General features: G+C 30.9%; 1 protein-coding gene across 8 annotated transcripts in view; it reads right to left on the bottom strand.

Annotated features, from left to right (window-relative positions):
• Positions 1-15,518, bottom strand: part of nAChRalpha4 (nicotinic acetylcholine receptor alpha4) — a 355,672-nt gene that overhangs the window by 322,230 nt on the left and 17,924 nt on the right. The window contains exon 1 of one of the 8 annotated variants that reach the window (XM_087412308.1): positions 8,928-10,666. The exons of the other annotated variants lie outside the window; for them this stretch is intronic. Within the exon in view, the coding sequence (XP_087268434.1) occupies positions 8,928-8,933 (6 nt within the window). The 5' untranslated portion in view covers positions 8,934-10,666. Of the gene's footprint in view, positions 1-8,927; positions 10,667-15,518 lie in introns of those variants that run through there. 8 annotated transcript variants of the gene reach the window in all.

The raw sequence follows: 15,518 nt of genomic DNA, 5'->3' as shown, positions 1-15,518 counted from the left end.
CATCAAAAATTATTGAATTGCTTGTCAATTTAATAAATAATATTACTACTCTGGTTCTGTTCATGATTGCGTTTCAAGACTGAAAACATTTTCAGCGCGCAGAATTTTCGCAGAATCATATGCGTATATAAATTCACGCAGATATATTTAAAGACTAATATCTTTGAATATAGTAATTCTCTTCATATTTAATTCGAATATAATTTTATCTCTGACTATGACTAAGTTTCCATCGAGGGTTCGAATCAGATTAGAGTTGGATCATAGTCAGGTTGGCTTGCCTGTTTTCACCTGATCAGAGCTACATGAGCACAATAGCGCTATACAGTATATACACGCTATACAGTATATACAGCAGCGCAACTCTGCTGATTTTATGTTGGCCAAAATGGAGTGCGAAATAAATAATATTTTGCATACGCGAAATAAATAAGTTACTCAATAATGCCATCTAAATTTTTATTTCATTTCTTTCCGTTCTCTCTTTCAGAGTCATTTAAATGTTCGAGTAGCTGAAATACGAATCAGAGAGTTGTGCTACTGTATATACTGTGACACGAGGTTACACTAGTATTGCAGCAGGGTTGAATGTTACCAACTAACCAATTGTAGAAAGTCAGCTACAACTCTGTTTCGTTGCCCTCTCAAGTGACTGGCTTCTTTTTTTCTTCATTTTTGTCCATTATTACAAAAATAAAAATACTCATGCGAAAATACACAACACGGTTCATCACGTTTGATAAGCACAATTGCAAATAGTACAGTTTGGATTCAGATGTTGACAACATTACAACCTCGATTTTTATTGTTTCCACCGAGAATTTTATTTAAATCCTTAAAATTTTATTGAGTAGAGTTCAAAGTGTTTCCATTGTAAGAGCGCTCACGTCATCTCTGACTCGATTCTAACCTGATTCGAACCCTCGGTGGAAACTTAGTCTATATACAATATGTAATATGATCTCTATAGCTATATAAAATTTACGAATACATCATCCCTAATTGTATACATATATATATTGTTGTATATTGTGTTGTAAGACATCTTTTATAATATTTGATCTATATTATATTGTAATAATGTATTATATGGGTTATAAATGGAACAGTTAATCGATATGCAACAATTATGTAAAATTCTTTACTAAAGTAAGGTGTCCATAAGGTGAAATGTTATAAATGATGATCTGATGAAGCGAGAAAATATTTTTGTCCGCTTTGGAAGTAGCTATTATTCGAGTCAACTGGAATCGATCGGATATCGGAAAACAACATGAACATGAGAGAGATAAAGCGAGGAAAAGAGAACGACGAATGTGCTCAGAAAAGATTACGATATCAAAAGACGTTTGTTTGGGAGAAATGGATACCGAATTCTCTCCGATGCGTGCACCGTGGAAATTTGTATTGATTTTCAGTTAGATTTGATTCTCAACGTAGTTTCCCATCAATACCTTCACCCTCACCTCTTCAATCTACTTTTTCAAACTTCGACCATCTTTTTCTTTTTCTTTCCTCCTAATATCCTTTCGAGATTCGAAGTCCATTCTTCTTCTGTTCATCGATATCTCGGCCGAAATAGTTTCATAACAGTATTCTTATCTAGCGCATCCCCCCCTCCTCCCGTCTAATCTCTCTTTTCTTCTCTCTTTACTTTTCTGTGTTTTTAAACCATGCTTTCTATTTTCTGGCGACACTCGACTCGAAATGGTCAAGAATCGCGCCAAAACTCGCGCAATGAATATTAAATAAACGAATCCATCTTGGTAAATTTCAATTTTCTATGTTTGCCTATGGAACTGCATTTCGTATTTTAGTTACATCGCGCACTTGTATAGATATTTGTTAACTGATTTGATTGTCACATTGTTTGTTTTATGTCATTTTATGATAACGGAGTTATCCTCAGTAAAAGCGTATCAGTGGCTGTGAAAATTATTGTCCTTTTTTTCTACAATATTGTGAAGATAGAATCACATCCTCTAGAATTAGTTTCAATCAAAAGAAAATTTATATTGAGGAGAAAAGAATTAATAAAAATTAAAGCGTAAATTAAAGTTATGTAAAGTAAATATAATATTTTAAATAATACTAAATATTTTAGGAAATCATAAAAGCATGTAAATCATATTATGTTATTTGGATATCGATAAAGAGTGAACTGAAAGAAAATATAATTGCAATTAGCATAATTAAACTATAATTTATAGTCATTTTTTGGAACAATTATGTACTTATAAAATTAACAATAATAAACCATAAGGGCTACAAGCCAAAACAATAACTTTAATCTTCAGAAAATAATGATCGACATATTAAACATAAACACTACAAACGTTTCAACATCGATCGGATCATTATCAATGTTATATTAAAATTGAAATAGTAACATAAAATTAGTCATTATGAGTACATAATAAGAAAAATATAAAATAGAAAAAATGTATAAAATTACTGTATCATATTTAAAAGTTCATGTATTTTGTGATTTTTTTCGAATATGATATAGTAATTTTATGTTTATTTTTTCTATTTTATATATTTCTTATTATAATGTACGCATAACGAGACTGATTTTATAATTTCGATTCAAACGAACTATTTTATAATTTCAATTTTAATATAATATTAATAATGACCCGACACCATCGGTGTCGAAACGTCTGTAGTATTTAATATGTTGTAATGTAGTATTTAATATGTTGATCATTATTTTTTAAAGATTAAAGTTAATATTTCGGTTCGTAGCTCTTTTTGTCTATTATTGTTTATTTTATTATATTGAAGCACATTATTATTTAAATAATAATATATATATATATTTTTAGTAATACGAGGGGTATCCAGAAAATAAGTTCCGTTTGTATTATACGTTTAGTAAGGTCGATGTATGAGCGAGCTGGCAACACAGCATTGAAGAGGGGAAGCTACCGAATAGAATGAGCGGTGTTCGGCGTCAGTAGCTCGTGAAACACGGTCAGGAGAGGTTATCAAAATGGAGTCCTCCACTTCGCGTCCCGCCACCTCCATTCCGATTCCTTCTCGAGTTGTTTTGCGCGGCATCATTCAGTTTCTTTTTGCTCAAGATTTTAAATCGGTTGATATTCACAAACAGCTTGTTTCTGTATATGGAGAGAGTGTGATGAGTGAATCTATGGTGCGGAGATGGGTCCGAGAATTTAAGGCAGGAAGACATTCGCTTGAAGACGAAAGTGGGAGAGGCAGACCCTCCCTTATCACGGATGAGTTGACGACAAAAATTGAAAATGCGATTCGCAATGATCGTCGTTTAACTAAATCGTCGTTTAAGCGACGAGGAAGTTCAGACAGCTGTAACTAACTGGACTAAAGAACTGGCGGGAAGTTTCTATGCAGAAGGGATTTCGAAGCTTGTTTCCAGATATACAAAATGTATTGAGATTGACGGGAATTATGTAGAAAAAGACTAGAAGTTGTCAAGTATTATCCATGTAAATTTTAGATTTTTTCAATAAAAACTTTATTTGTAAAAAAAAACGGAACTTATTTTCTGGATACCCCTCGTATATATATTTTTTTTTGATATATTTATAGTTATTATAATCATGCAAATATAATCAATTGTGTTGTTAATAATAATCTCACACACTGTTTGAAAAGCTTTAATTTTTTAACATATTTTTAAATTATTATTATTATTGAATAGTAAGCAAATTTAGAAAAATATTCACTATAATTATGATTGTATTAAATAAAAATGTTTACTTAATTTATCATTTATATTTTAATATTTTTTACTATATTAATATATAAAATTATAATTTACAATTTAGTACAATTTTTTCAACAATGTCTAAAAGGATTGCACGTACATGATTAATATTATTAATCTTATAACTAGTATAATAATCATACAAATGGAATTCTTAGTTATAATTATTTTTGTTACAATTACAATCATAAATACTAAATTTTTCTCTCAATGTATGTAGTTTCAAGTCTCTAGTTGGAGTGACGTTATTCCATTATAGAGCGAGCGATCGATGTAAATTCGTTCGTCTGATCTCCTAAACTAAACTGTGACGACAACACACTCGCGGAAGCAACTGAAAAGGTTTTCAATCGTCGTAAATATCAAGATATGATGAGACAAATGTTCGATGGAGTATATTAATATAGGGTAGCTTTGATGCACTTTGGAACACGAACAAGGTATTCGATCCCGATCCGCAAATTCTACCTCAACCACTACCTTGCCATCTCACCATAACGTAACGCGTTCGCTGCCGGGTGTTATCTCTCGCCGCTCGATGCACCGCGAATGCCTCCGGGGTGTACACTTCGTTCTAAAAAGCCATTCCGCCAATCCTTCGTACTTTGCGTGCGTTTTATTTGCAGCATGCCTACATCTGCAACCGCAGAAATGTTTTACCATGCGCAAATGCGAAAAGCTGAGATTGAAAGATATCAAACATTCGTCAATATTTCTACTGGCATAATACAAACTTCAAGATTAAATTCTAAAATTGACTGAGAAAGTCAAGAAAAACCACCGTTTCAGTTCGTCGAATTGTTATATCTAGTATCTTTGGCATCTTTAGTTCAAGTTTCTCGTATTCTCCCGCTTTTCTGGCATCATTTTGATTCTTTTCGGTTCCACTTTACCTTTTCGATAACGCTCCGCAGTGTTGTCGAGGGATTCGTCATAAGTGATGGCGATGCATTGATACCTGTATTAAATTGGATTTCGAAAGATATCGACTCGAATATCAAAGACATGAGCTTGTTTTTGTTTGTACTCTCCGTGTGAAATGTCTGGAGACTTTGTCTAACTCAAGAAACTGTTGAAAATACATCGAATCCCAAAGGATTACTTATTTTACAGCAGTCGCAAGAATAGCAGAATAAACTTTCGATCGTATTTTCAATTTAAACACTTATCTTTGTAAACACATGAAATATCGAATTTGCAAAACATTTGACTGTAAAATATATGGTATAGATAATATATGTATGATCTGCAATATTTAAATTAATCTGGTTTTCTTTCGAAAGCAATTCTTTTGCTGCTAACATGAAAGGAAGGATTCACGAATTATTTCTGGTTTATTTATCAAAGACTCATTGTGGGATATAGATAATATGATGCACATATCCTCGAGCAATATAATATCGTCGCGCAAATATGAACCATAGCAGAAAGGTTGGTACAAGTTAATTAACAAAAAGTGATTAATGTTTTGCGTACAAATGTATACAGCAGAGTGCTTTTTCTGAAAACAAGGAGAAATTCATGATATTATACAGGAAATATGCTTGACAATACAATTTGTAATATATAAATAGAATGAGTATAAATAAATCGAGTTTTAATAAAACGGTAAATAAATTAAATAAAACATGACAAATGGTATTATATATCAAGTTATTTTAATAATAATAATTGTATGTTTAAAATAGAGAGATTATTGCTTTCATATGTATAATATAGCATAAACATACAAATGGAAATTACACTACAATCGAATAGTAATCGATAAAAATAATGTGAAAACATAGTTTATTATTTTTCGTGCAGAAAACTTAATCGTTTTCTATCAAAAATTAATTAGTTAGTTACTATTATTCTTCACATTTAATCTTTCTTCTGTTTATGAAGAAAAAAAACATAAGAAACACCTCATACAACAATTTAACATGTCAAAATTGAGATGCATTAATCTAAGTTACAAACTGTGTATCCTTAATCGATTAATCATGCAGAGGTACCTTCGAGGTGATAATTAATGAACGAAATTACTCTTCATCCGCAATTCAGACGTTCGTAATAAACCAGGAAACAAAATTCTATAGAATTATCATTTTACTTTTATCCAGGTTTACGTAATTTCATCTTTTATGTGTATCCTAATCAAATTTACCTTTTTTCCTACGTGAATTTTCTTTTTTAGCGAGAAAATGGTGATTTTCTTTTCTCATCACACCTCAATCATAAGTTTTTTCCTGTCTTGTATCCTATGAACATTAGAGCAATTTGATGGCATATCTGGTTACCCGACGCATATGAAACATTTCAAGGGTAATTTTCCAATGAGTTTTACTTATTTTTCCTTTTTATTCTCTCAAGACACGCTTTCAAGAAAAGTGCATGGTAGAATTTTCGGAGTGTGACTGCTCTCGTTAATTCTATCTACTATCCAATTTTGAATCATTGTTTATTTTTATTATAACTTAATCATGCAAATATTAGCGCTTTTATTCATGTCAAGCAACAAAATCAAATTTTTAATTTTTATTTCCATGATTATAGGATAATATTTTTAAGATCAGATAACACTTATCTGATTTTAAATTAAGATATTATAAAAAGTAAATCAATGCTCAATAAAATAAATTAAAATAATCCGTTAAAGGGCTCAAAGCAAAAGCAAGATGTACTTCGCTATTATTATAAATAACAAAACATTATATTATATAACATTATATAATAACAAATCAAAATACATACGTTTCGACAAGTACAGGGTCCGGCAAAATGATCTCCCACATTTTAATCTTTAATAATTTAAAAATGTGGGAGATCATTTTGCCGGACCCTGTATAATAGAAGATTCTATAACTTTGTGAGGCATATCAACATTGTCGGATTGCACACATTGTTGCTAAAATAATGAGATTTTTTAAATTTATGCGTTAGAATTTTCTGTAATTTTTAGTATGTCATTGTTTGAAGGAGACGTTAGTTTGAACATTGAAAATAACCTGATGTAAGATCAAAACGTATGTATTTTGATTTATTAATGTTTTGTTATTTATAACAATAGCGAAATACATCTTACTTTTGCTCTGACTTTAACGGATTATTCTAAAATATTATAGTTTGCTGCGTAAATTTTCAAAGGGTGTGTGAATATATTAATGTTGTTTTTATAGGGGGTAACAAAATTTAGGTTTCGCTAATTAATTACTTACGATTTTCTCGTCAGTGAATTTGCAGAAGAAAATATCACTTATACTTGATGGATTAATTTTCATGTAATTAGAAAGCGGAATAATCGCTTCACGGTCAAATCTTTCCTATATGATGACGATTAATATCATTAGAATTAATTAATATCATTAGATGGTTATGTACCGCGTTTCAATATAATATAGTCCAAGCAGACGCATTATCATAAAATGCGCCATATTAATTACAAATCCAACATTATTTAAGTAATCATAAATTTACCTCTTTAGTCGAGATTCAGTTAATTATGATGAGTAACAATGTCAATTTTAATTAACTATTTGATTAATAAAGAGCACATTTTCTATTTTGTAATTAAAACATTTTAATCGCATGACGTGAGTGTAATGAGTCTGAACATTTCCACGGCTTTAATTCATGTAATTTTCACAATGTGAAAAATGCATGCTAATGTAAAAGAGTAATAATTTTAAACTTTTAATGTCTACCGTAACGTGTATATGTCTGGAACTTTTATCAAACGTTTCAGTTCTCCTCGACCAACAGACTTGTATTAAGTGCAGTTGATTTAGCACTTCGCGGCGAAATTCGGATCTCAACTTCGGGAAACGCCAAACAACTGCTCTGCTGCAAACATAGTAAACATGACTGCTCGTATAAAGCACAAACCGACCAACGTCGGTTGAGTTTCGGTTACGTTGCAATTTGTTTACTGATGCTTTTGCTACAATTTAGTTAGAGCTTCTATTTGCAATAACAATAAAATTTCAGTATTATTTATTATACTATTCAGTATTTATTATTCAGTAAAATTTATTTCCGATTCGAATTGAATAATTCTATGTAAATTAAACAGTATGTATAACATTATGTAAAATAAACATATCACAAGTAGTATTGATATAAAAGAAATGCTTTTTTTATAGAATATAAGAGTCGTAAATTCTTGTTAATTATGACGAATTAAAAGAAATATATGTAATTTCGAATATTATTCAAATTATCAATATTTATTATAATTAAAAAAAAATTATCCCTTATTTTATATTTAAAGATCAATAATTATTTCGTATAATAACTTGCAGTAATGTAATTTATATTATTTATTTTTGGTATAAATAATCTCTATTTTTCGGAGGAAGTTAATCTTTAATAGACGAGACACTAATAGGACTCAACGAAATGTGTCGCACCGATAATCAAACGGAAACAGCAATTTTCACGTATCTTCGAAAAACTATAATATAATAATGTTAGTAGACAATGTTGATATTGCCGCAGTTTCGAACTGAAAGCCGAATACGTCAATCACATAATCGACAGCTTTAGCTTTCGTATTAAATCGTGGGTCACTGCTTAAAACTCAGCGAGTTTGAGAAAATTGGTTGATGAACAGTTTATGAATGTTTTTTAAACATATTTTATTCGCAAAATAATTCCAAAGTTTGTGTTCCAAATTGATAGATAAATTGTGTTTTAAAAATATTTAAATAAATTTTATAGACATATTTTTCAGGCAGTTCTTTAATTTACTTTCTTAGTTTACTTTTTTAGTTTACTTTTCTTTTAAAGAAAATATATATTATAAATACTGTAAAAGCTTTTTTAAATAATCAATTAGAATAGAAAGGCAATAAAAATGAAAGATTTTCTGCAATATAAATTCTGTGAACGTAAATAGATAACAAAATCTTATTTTATTTAATTCTAAATAGACCTTATTTGACAAATAAAGTCAGTTTTGATTTAAAGTTCAATTTAAAGATGTTAAAAAAGTCATTATCAGATTGATCGAAACGAAATACGATGTTTTAAATATTTTACAGAGAAAGAGGAAAAAAGAAAAAAATCGTAGATATAAAATATTTCCTTGAATTTATTAACTTTATTCAATCAGATTGTACTGTCTCATTTTTTCTTATATTAATTTTCTTAGATTTTAACCAGTTAAAAGTTTATTCATTTGTTAATTACTTACCTCCATCTATCGGATGGATTTCAGGTTTCTCGTAAATATGTATGGAACACAGGTGCGAGTGTACACGGTTCATTTATCGAGTGGTTAATGACGGCCACTGGAAGTTTCGGCGTGCCGCGCCGGCGCAGGCGAGAATCCCGATGGATTTATCCTTTAAGGCTCCTGACTACGCAGCCAAGAACTCTGTGTTGACGGTAGCGACACAGAATCAAATGGTGGTCTGGCGAAACCGGTCATATATTCAAGCACGAGTATGCCCATGTCGTGTGCTCGCTTTTGGCGCGCTGAGAGTGAACGAGACAGCGAGCTCCTTCTCACACTAGTAGCGTGTTTCAAGCGACCGAAAATGCTTTCTCGACAATCTCGGTCGCTCAGCGACCTCTGGCATGAATAAGAGGCAAGGGTCATTCTAAATAACATATAAGTTTTAATAAATTGTAGTAATAGTATAACTCTCTCATTAATCCAGAATAGTATAAATCATGTTAAAACGCAAGAGTTTACGACATATTTAATTGTTTATGATTTTTCATGCACGTTATATATCTCCTTCATAAACTCGAATAGCAAGAATAGTTTAGTAGAACTAGAATTTTACCAGATAAAAATTATAAACTAACATTTCTCTTCACGAAAATCTTCGAAAGGCCATTAGAAAAGAAGTTACAAAAAAGTTACCTGTCTTCTTGATTAATGAGTGATTGCGTTCTAATAAAGTTATTAAGAGTTAAAATTACGTAAGTTAATATTAAAATTGTACAAAGAAAGTGCTTACCTCAATCCCATATAACACTGCAGTTAAGTATATTACAACATTAAGTAAATGAAAAAGATTTATATAAAACATGTTGTGATGAAACTTAAACTTTCCACTCTCAGCATCCGATATCTCAGAAGAAGGGCACAATTTTAAGTTTAATTGACAGAATGTTTCTTCTTTCAATCTAGAATTTTATAAAAAAAATTTGACGTTTATAATTAAAATTTTAACAGACAATGACCATCCTAGATTTTATCCTCAAGACAATAATTAATAGACTTAAACATTTAATTAAAAAAACAAATTCGTTGACTAACAGACTAACTCAGAAAAGGTTCAGATGAAAAAAAAGTGGTTCTCTATTCCATATGTGCAAGGCATTTCACATAAATTAAAAAATGTAATTAATGGCGATGTACATAGAACGGCCTTTTCCAGTTTAAATAAATTAAATAAATTTATAAAAGTTTGTAAAAAGCTGACGCCCAAAGAACAAAAAAGAAATGTCGTTTATAAAATAAACTGTAAGGATTGTGATGCATCCTACATGTGTCAAACAAACAAAAAATTAATTGTAAGAGTAACAGAATATAAAAGTAATTTACGTAAAGGTTCTAATTCTTATTCTGAATTATCACTGAATACGCTTTGCATCACAGTCACAAAATTGATTGGAATAATACAGAAATTCTGGACGAAGAAAAATATTTAACAAACGATTGATTTCAAAAATCATAAATATAAAACGGCAAACAAATGTCTCAATCTTCAAAAAGACAAATGGTTTAGATCAAACATATAGTGACATATAGTGACATTCTTAATAAATGTAAATAAATTTAGATTCAACTTACACAATGACAATTGTTCTATGTCCTTTCAGTATCTATCTTAAAAACATCTTGTTTATTACATTCTTAGACGTGAAATAGTTAAGAACATTCAATACATCTTGACGATTTTTAAGTTTCATCGCATGTTTTATATAAATCTTTTTCATTTACTTAATGTTGTAATATACTTAACTGCAGTGTTATATGGGATTGAGATAAGCACTTTCTTTGTACAATTTCAATGGTAACTTTACGTAATTTTACTCTTAATAACTTTATTAGAACGCAATCACTCGTAACCAAGAAGACAGGCAACTTTTTTGTACAATGTTTGTGCTTTTCTCACTTTCCGACTGGATAGAAGATATAATGTATTAATTATGTATTTGTTGAAGATGGATAAAACCAATAGCCGAACCGTTCAAACTAACATCTTTTAATACACATTATACTATTAATGATTATATAAGTGTAGATTGCGCACCTCTTATCGCGCTGATTCCAAAATAGCCTCCTTAAATGTGTATTATATTTTTACAATATCTTTCGTTTTATAAGCGAAAAACGTGCTATTCGATTTTTTTCGCATATTTTCTTCACAAGTCTCGAATCTCAAATATACGCATTTCTTTTCTAATGGCCTTTCGAAGATTTTCGTGAAGAGAAATGCTGGTTTATAATTTTTTTTCGATAAAATTCTATTTCTACTGAATTATTCTTGCTATTCGATTTTATGAAGGAGTTATGTAACGTGCATAAAAAATTATTGTATAAACAATTAAATATCGCGTAAACTGTTGCTTTTTAATATGATTTATACCATTCTGGAAAGTGTATTACTACAATTTATTAAAACTTATATGTTATTTAGAATGATCCTCATCCCTTATCGATGCCGTCGAGTGGCTGAGATTACCGAGAAAGCATTTTCTGTAATTTTCGCTTAAAACAAATTTAAACAACTAGTTCGAGAAAGAGCTCGCTCTCTTTCACTCTCGGCTTCACCGATGGCGAGAACATATCCATGGGCTCGTACTTATACGTATATGTGTGTTACAGCACCACGTCACAATAAATGACTGAACTTGTAGGAAAAGTGACGTTTTGATGACGAAATTTATGTTGCATGCTATTTCGTTATTATTTATTTAATTGTGAAAATGTGACTTGTCTCGTAGTTATCAAAGTCGTAATTATCAATGAAAACTAAAGTTATTTTGGAATTTTATACGTAAAAGTGTATATTTTATTCATTTCAACAACTGTTAGATCATATGTTTCTGCTTAAACATAGACTCATTTTACTTTTATGATCATTTACTGACTTTCAAGAGAGGAAAGGACAATTTTCATCGATTTTTACAAATATTTTAAAGTGATCTCGTTATTTCATTTCATCTAAATTGTCTTTAAAAATGCGTGCAACATAAATTAACGTGTCCTAGCTTCTGACGTCATGATTCCAACATGACCGCCGCGACTAATCAGGAGCCTTAATGATTCGTATTTAAATTAATTAAGAATCATCGAAACGTCTGGTCGCATACCGATGGATGTCTCTTATGTTGCGAGAATGAGCTCGAGGTTTCGACTTTCGTATCAATCCTCGTGTAACGCTAGAAGGACTCTCGCTCGTGTGCAATCGAATGTATTTCGATACTATTCGTTATTCCTACGGGAACATGAATAAATAGTAACTGGTTGGGAGATGCTGCGTATTTTCCAGCAAAAGATTGATTTCGAAATCGACTTTGGCCGTCTGAAATTACATGTAATACGATATCAGTTTTATATGACCGCAATCAGATCTTTCTTAAATAAGAACAAAAAGAAAATTGCCATTCGAGATTTATATTAGGATTTATCTTCTAAATCGCGAAAACTAATACAAAATCGCGTACGCGATTTTTTAATATTTATATTATTGAAGTCAAGAAAATATAAAAAGAGAATTAGGGAATAAAAAAAGTATAGCTGATGCACTTAAGTATTACTATATTTTTACATGAATATACACAAAGCGAAATAGAAATCCAATTTAAATTTGGAATAAATATTATTTAATAATAGAATGTTGCAGTAGATTAAAAGAAGCCTTGCAAAGGTAACACAAGTTGTGTGTTACCTTTAATATATATATATATATATATATATATATACTTTATTAAAAAAGATAAATGTATATACGTTTCAATCCTCTTCAGTATAATTTTAATTATGACGCTTCGTTCGTCTTAACGCCGAGACATTGTCGTGTCTCCAGATATTAAAAGTGAAATAACATAATTATTGAATTCGTCAAAAACTTAATTATAAAAAAGTTAACATGATACATACGCTGAATTAAAATGGTTCTCGCATCCACACATCTTGTTAATAATTGTTCATTAAATTCCAATTAACGTTGCAGTTTAATTGTAAAATTAATTTTAATAGAATAATACTTAATATAAAATAAAATTTGTCATTATGATAATTTAAAAAACCTAAAAAAGAATGATGGAAATTCGAATTGGGAAGATATGTTCGCCCTCCTTGCGAAGGAAACGGTGAACCAGGGAGCTTATAGGACTTTCTCGTGACAAATCGTTGGCGTTCCGGAAATGCACGGTCGCATTTGCGATACTCGCGAGGGCACGTACCGGTGGAAAACTTTTGCCATAACCATTGCTCATTCGAGTGACGTATACTGAAAGCCCTACTTGTTTATATTTTCCCGGGCATTCCACCTTTTTCCTTTACATAATCGCCCCTCTTGCTCTGTCTTTCGTATTCGTTCTATTAATTTTTCACTTCTGCTTCTCTTTAATCTGTATTGATTTTAATATGATTGAAGTCTTTTTAGTACTATATAACAGTATAAAAATATTTTAAACTTTACTCTCGACTATAGATTTCTGCTTTGATAAAAATTTGATTGACTGTCATCTTTTTTTAAATTTCATAAATCATTTCAAAGGCAGCGTGCACTTGGAATTACTTGGAAAATAAAATTTTATATATTTATTAAATTTGATTCTGTTAGTAAATTTAATAAAGCTTTGTTTAATAAAATTTAATTCGTCAAAGGATAAGCAATACGATATATTTTATCTACAAAATAGATATTTAAATTGTGAAAAAGTAGTAAGACAAGATGTTTGCATAAATTTCAGTGCGTTATTGATATAGTTATAACAGACGCGAATCTGTATTGCCGCTGTATCACATTTGCAATTTCGCTTAAAGTTTCGAGATCATGCCAAATATCAAAATAAATGCACGATGTAACGAGGTCTTCGGCATGTTGTTATGAATACCAAAGCAGCAGACGCGGCCAGCAAACGCGACGTTGATATGGAAGAGTTCAAGCGCTAGATCGTGATAAAGGATGGTATGTGCCCTTCCGTAATATAGAAAGTCTTATAGGCGACGACGTAAATTACTTGTCACGTATCGTTTTCTAATATTTTATTTATTGTAAATATAATTTTGTAACCAAATACTATGTTTTCTTTAAACAAATCCAATTGTTAAATCTATTTTTGTGGAGGCGTTATTTATACTTCTATTTCTCTTTGCAATTCTCTTTACATTATGCAATGTTATCGCGTTTTTATAAAAAATAATTTTTATTATTAATATCTTAATATTTTACAACTTTAATATTTGACAACTTGGAATTGATTTAACGAAGCATTATAAAGAATGTAATTATAATTGTTAAATTTTTAATTTAAATATTGATTATTAACACAGTTATTGTATAAAATAAAAATAGAACTTATAAGATTATCTTCTCCTCTATAAAAATTCATTACGAAAATTATTACGTTTAATCGATAAAACATTGATATCAGCATCGCCTTAAATCGTGCACATTTGAAACGATTGATTGTTGCAATGAGCACGAAAATTATTACGTCATTGCATAAACATTTCATCAAAGTTCTCATCTATGAAAGCAGAATTCAGTCGACAAAATTTACATCTGTGCGAAAATTTAATTAAGATAACACGCGAAGGCAGGCGAGAAACTTTAGAAATTTACGAGATATACATAACGCAATGTAAATTTGACCAGATGACGATATCATTCAGTAATTAATGCAACCAACCGATGAACGCATCACGCACTAATCAACGCATTCTTGTTCCAAAAATATCTGTGTAGCTTCAATAATGACAATAACACATGCTGTCTGCAATTGTAATTCTGATTTTATGTACTAGCTTGCAAAAACAAAATTTAATTTTAACATGCGTAAAACGTGACACCAGTATGCGTGCATGCGTGCGTGCGTGCGTGCGTGCGTGCGTGCGTGCGTGCGTGCGTGCGCGCGTGTGTGTGTGTGTGTGTGTGTGTGTGTGTGTGTGTGTGTGTGCGCGTGCGCGTGCGCGCGTGCGTGCGTGCGTGTGTGTGTCTATATATGTATAGGTATATATATATATATATATATATATCAATTGCTTTCGTGTACAATGCAACCGGACGAGTGCAGCGGACAAGCGCGGCTTGATTTACGTGACGACATTAAAACGATACATTTATGTACTCGTATGCGCGCAGGCACTCTCATATGCAAATTTCTCCTGTATATCGGCAGGTATAGCGGGTAATTTATAAATTTATACGCAATACATAAATCGAATGGCTGGAAGTAACGACGACGCGGCAATGAAATTATCTCGTTGATGTCGCGCATCATCAGTTTATGTGTTCGCGGCGGATAATGGCGTCTTTTTTTCAACACGTCACTGGACATTGTGACTTCCTTTTGATAACATTTTGATAACATTGACATGTGCACGTGAGCGCACAAATATGTGTGACCTTTACTGCGTCGCATCAATCAATTCGCGTTTGTGTGAAATCATTACTCTTCACGACTTATTAATTTTAACTCCTCTTGATTGAATTATTTTGTGATGAATCGTGATTATATATGAAAATAATTATTTTTGCGTCGTTTACGCGACGAAATCGCGACATTTGATTTCACCAAGTGTTTTAATTTT

The sequence above is a fragment of the Acromyrmex echinatior genome, chromosome 13 (assembly GCF_024713525.1).
Source record: "Acromyrmex echinatior isolate Ae372 chromosome 13, ASM2471352v2, whole genome shotgun sequence".
NCBI classification, from domain to species: Eukaryota; Metazoa; Arthropoda; class Insecta; order Hymenoptera; family Formicidae; genus Acromyrmex; species Acromyrmex echinatior.
This window is presented reverse-complemented; position numbering and strand designations above follow the sequence as displayed.